Source organism: Olea europaea, unplaced genomic scaffold (genome assembly GCF_002742605.1).
Source record: "Olea europaea var. sylvestris unplaced genomic scaffold, O_europaea_v1 scaffold9369, whole genome shotgun sequence".
NCBI classification, from domain to species: Eukaryota; Viridiplantae; Streptophyta; class Magnoliopsida; order Lamiales; family Oleaceae; genus Olea; species Olea europaea.
Window position 1 is genome coordinate 17,875 of NW_019267861.1, and position 5,311 is coordinate 23,185.

General features: G+C 36.9%; 1 protein-coding gene across 1 annotated transcript; it reads left to right on the forward strand.

Annotated features, from left to right (window-relative positions):
- Positions 1–1,267: 1,267 nt before the first annotated feature.
- Positions 1,268–4,362, forward strand: LOC111392526 (zinc finger MYM-type protein 1-like). The gene is made up of 3 exons (XM_023017885.1): positions 1,268–1,287; positions 1,923–2,523; positions 2,602–4,362. The coding sequence occupies exons 1-3, from the start codon at positions 1,268–1,270 to the stop codon at positions 4,360–4,362; spliced, it is 2,382 nt and encodes a 793-aa protein (XP_022873653.1).
- Positions 4,363–5,311: the final 949 nt, after the last annotated feature.

Sequence of the window (5,311 nt, forward strand, 5' to 3'; positions counted from 1 at the left end):
TAATTTCTTTGTCATCAAACTCAAAAAATCGGGGCATAATCTTCAACATAAGCGACCTGCCAAAGATGAAGTATGCCCCCCCCTCGAGCACATTAAGTCTATCTTCCATATTCTCGAACTTGAAAATTAACAAGCCACTTGTATGGACAGAGTATTTGTAATTTACCTTCCACAAATTGCATAGCTGCAATAGTACTTTTTGCTCGAAAAACGACCAACAACATAGCCAACCAAACTAAACCCCCAGGAATCTTCGACTTCATGCACATCATCCTCCTCCTCCAAAGCCACAATTTCGGAGAGATCATCGATAGTTTGGAGTTTCGTGCCTTCATCAAGTTTCCTATTATCTTTAAAGAGATTTACCCAAGGAGCTTTCACGGGACTGTCTCTTTTACTTGGCTATCTTTGGGTGTTTGGGGTTCCCCATCTAAATCTTTCGAGACCATGTCTTCAGCGCCAAGTGTTTGAGAAGCACTTGGTGAATCTGCACAGAGTTCTTCCCAGAATGTTGTAGGTTGGATTGCATCCTTTTTTCATACCTAGGACAACAGGATTCAACTTTAGCACCATGGGCGGATTTAGAGGTGGGCTGCACTTGGCTGCAACCCACTGTTGACCAGGCCCAGATAGTTAAAAAAAAATTTTTTTGTGTGAATTGTAGTCCAATAGCCCATATGTAACCACATTAGCCCACCAACAATTTAATTCAGTGGGCTAGTCCACCTAAAAAAAATTTTGTGTTTTAATCTTTAGCCCACTAATTTAACCCAAACCCACTTAAATGTATCAATTGATAAAATTCATTTATCTCATTTCTTTCCATTCCTTACCATGTGAACTATAAGTTTTGCAAAATCAATTGAAAATGAAATCATTCCCAAAAATCAAAAACCCTACATCTCTTCCCTTTTTCTGGCCCTGCCCGTAGCCGCCATCTCGTCGAGTGCCACTGTGCCGTCGACTCGCTGGCTTGACCCCGCAGGCCGCAACCGCATCCCATCTTCCCAGTTCGGCAGTTCCCACATTCTTGCTTCAGCCGACTAAGTCGAGGTTTGGAGGTTCCATTCTAATATTGAATCTTCATTTTTAATCTTCATTATGGTTAGTTAATCATTAATTATTTATTTATTTGCATTTCGCAGTTCACACTAATGAAATAGATAATCTATTTCTCTATGACCTCCTTTCTATGAAAGAGATAATTTGTCATTTTGTTGTAATTGGAAAAATTTGAACAATTGATGAGAATGGGTTTTGTTACTTGATGGATTTTGATTGTGAGCAGTGAGTTTGAAATGAGAGAATTTTGGTTTTGAATTAGAACCCAATTCTTTCAAAATTTGGATGAAATAGGATGCCTTTAATGTGTTTGATAAATTTCCCTCAAATTTTCACTGATGCATAGGGTGATCTGTTGTGGAGTCTTGTGGTGATTAAAATTGACATTTGGAACGGAAATCAGAATCTTGGATTTCTGTGGAAAGTGGAAACTGATTGGTCCAGATTGGATGAAATTGGAAATTACCGAATACGTTTGTTTAGTCTCTAATATTTAGCCAATTTTCATGCTGATTGCTGATGCTTGCTTTAAGAAAAATTACTTATTTTTGATTTATATGACATTCTTAAAAGTAAAACTATTGTTTATTTTTGTATAATACTGGGTGAAGCACTGAAGCTTTTTAATAGGCATTATGATACTATTTTCATAGCTTTTTTTGGATTTTTTTGTTTAATTGTAGGTGATGCTTTTGATTTTTTGAAGGTTGGTTCTCATTTCTCAATCTCTGACTTTGGATGAAAAATCTCATTTCATAGGTTATAGCAAATAGTAAATTGGTTTTATATGGTTGTGGTTTTATCAATTTAAGTTTATGCCTTTATGTGATATTGAAGTATCTTGTTTTTTATGCTTTTAGATTTAATATGAAAGAAGATCGACCTTCTAACAAGAAAGGAAGAACCTTGTTGTCTTTTTTTTCAAAAAGTAATAAATCTCAAGATTCTCCAATTCCTACGGCGCCCATTCCTCCAATTTTATCCCCAGAAGTTGTACGGCCTTCATCTTCCAATCTTAATGTAGAACCATCTGATTTTATTGAACGGGACCCTGGAAAAAGAAAACAAATATGTGAACATCCACGTAACGAACGCGATCAGATTAGGCGAGCTTATCTAAATGTTGGACCTTATCAACCAAAACTTTTGGAGTATCAGAGCAAAGAATGTGGAAAGCAGAAACGTCGATTTCAGGAACGTTGGTACAATCAGTTTCCTTGGTTGGAATATTCGCCTTCAACACATAAGGCATATTGTTTTTATTGTTTCCTCTTTCTCAATGAGAGTACTCCAAATAATATTTCATCGTTGGTTACTATTGGTTTTGATAGTTGGAAGAGGGTTAACCAAGGAAGTAAATGTGCATTTCTTATTCATGTTGGTACAACATCTTCGTCGTTTCATAATGGCTGTAAGAAAAGTGCTGAAGATCTAATGAAACCAACTCAACATATTGACAAGGTAATGCATTCTTTATCAAATGAGGAAATTCAGAAAAATCGTTTGCGTCTAAAGACCACTATTATGAGTGTTAAGTAGTTAGCACTTCAGAGTTGTTCCTTTAGAGGCCATGATGAATCTCCATCTTCACTGAATCGTGGAAATTTCATTGAACTGGTGGATGCATTTGGAAAAATGAATATTGAAGTAGGAAAAGTTGTATTCGGTAATGCTCCCAAAAATGCTACATACACATCTCCAGACATTCAAAAAGAAATTTTGAACATTATGGCCAACAAAGTTCGACAAAGAATTCGTGGCGAAATTGGGGGTGCAAAATTTAGTATTCTTGTTGATGAAGCACGAGATGAATCTTCACAAGAACAAATGGCCATTATCCTGAGGTTCGTCAGGAGTAATGGAATTTTGACAAAGCGTTTTTTTGCAATTAAAAGTGTTAGTGACACTACCTCATTAAATCTTAAGAATCAAATTTCTGATGTTCTTGTCCGTTTCGACCTTCAAGTGCAAAATATGAGAGGCCAAGGGTACGATGGTGCTAATAATATGCGTGGTTCTTGGAATGGACTACAGGCATTATTTCTTAAAGATTGTCCATATGCATACTATGTCCATTGTTTTGCCCACCGTTTACAACTCACATTGATTTCTGCAGCTAGGGATGTCTCAGATATTAATTCATTTTTTTCTCATTTGGATAGTGTTATTAATATGATTACATCATCTCCTAAGCGCATCAATGAGTTGAAAAGTGACCAAAGAAAAGAAATTGAGCATTTGTTGGAAATTGGAGAACGAGAGTCCGGAAGTGGTGCTAATCAAATTGGTAATTTGCAACGAGCCGGAGGTACTCGTTGGTCTTCTCATTACAGCTCTGTAAAGAGTTTGATTGATATGTATGCTGCAACTTGCAAGGTGCTTGAGTATCTTAGTGATCATTCTCCAAATGTAAGATCTCGGTCCGAAGTTGGTGGTGTGTACAAAACCATGACAACATTTGAATTTGTATTTATTTTACATTTAATGCGTAAAATATTAGCAATTGCGGATGTGCTTTGTCAGACCCTTCAGAAGCAAACTCAAGATATCTTGACTGCTATGAGATTTTTCCGTACTACAAAAACTATCCTTCAAACATTGAGAGAAGATGGCTGGGAAGAATTTCTTGAAGAGGTGAAATGTTTTTGCTCAAAAAATGATATACATGTACTTGACTTTGATGCTTCGTATATGGTTGGTCGTTCTCGTGGTCGTGAGTATCCTACCGTTGAACATCACTATCACTTTGATATTTTCAATGCAGCCATTGATTTTCTAATGATGGAGTTAGATACAAGATTTAATGAGACATCATTAGAACTCCTTTCTCTCAGTGCAGCTTTGGATCCAAAAGATTCTTTTGAATCATTTAACATTGATAATATTTGCAAGCTTGCAGAGAAGTTTTATCCTGAAAATTTTTCACAGCAAGATATTTATTGTTTGAAAGTTGAGTTGCAACATTATCAGAATGATGTGATTTTCGAACCTCGATTTCAAGTACCTACACTTTCTGATTTATGTCGAGAATTGGTTGCAAGTAGAAGGTCGGAGAGTTACGTTGTTTTGGCTAAATTGATTTGTTTAGTACTCACACTACCTGTTTCAACGGCGACTGTGGAGCGAGCATTTTCAGCAATGAAACATGTGAAGACGGAAATTCATAACAAAATGGATGATGGCTTTCTTGCTGATTGTTTAACACTAAATATTAAGCGAGAATTTAGTATGAATTTAGATCTAGATTCTATTGTAGATGAATTTTATGCTTTAAAACATCGTCGGGTACAATTACGATAGGTAACTTATATTATGAATTTTTCTTATTATATATAAATTTTATTTGTAGTTCGTACATTAAATTTTTAAAAATTTTTGCCCCCCGTACCATGAATTCCTGGCTCCGCCCCTGTTTAGCACGCTAGTTTGGCTTGTTTTAAAAAAAAAGGTTAAACCCTAACCTTAAGGATCCCCCAACACCCCTGCCCTAGAGCATCGTGAGGGAGGTAAATCGCAGGTTATGCTTTCAAGGGTACAGGGTGAAAGGCTGCTTGTACACTTGCACTTACCCAAGAGTCAAATCCATATTTCACGATTCGAACCCTTGACGCAGCAGCCTCAATCAAAGCTGGATTTCTCCACCCTCCCCTTTTACCACTGGGAGATGTGCCCTGGGTTTAGTTTGGCTTGTTTTCTTCTTACCCATAGTTGCTGGAATGAAGAGACCAGCTAGAAAGCAGTTAGACTGCCCGAAAGGGAAAAAGAAGCCAAAGTATAGATACAAAATATGTCTACAGAAAAGAGGAAGCACTTCTGAACTTTTTCCCAGAATGGAAGTAGTCAAATGTCTGAAAACCTGGGACGAACTGCAGTTTCCAAACTAGTGCTATAATTCAAAATTCAAACATCCAGATTTGAATTTAATACCCGATTTATAAAACACTTTACCATGCATTTATACAAATTCTGTGAGCACAATGAGGATGAATCAATGGCTGAAACCAGGATGAACTAGCCGGACACACCCAACACTGCTTTGAATCTGGACGAACAGCAAAACAACAGAACCAACTGCCTTGACTTGCCGAACACACTAGAAACAGCTTTGAATTTGTACAAGCCTGCCTTGAACCTGAATGGTAGAACACTAGAACTGAAAACACAGTGAACATTAACAAAATCTAATTTAACTTTGAGCACCACCAAGAGAACTAAAACTGAAGTTTGAATTTCTCTAAGATGTAAGCAA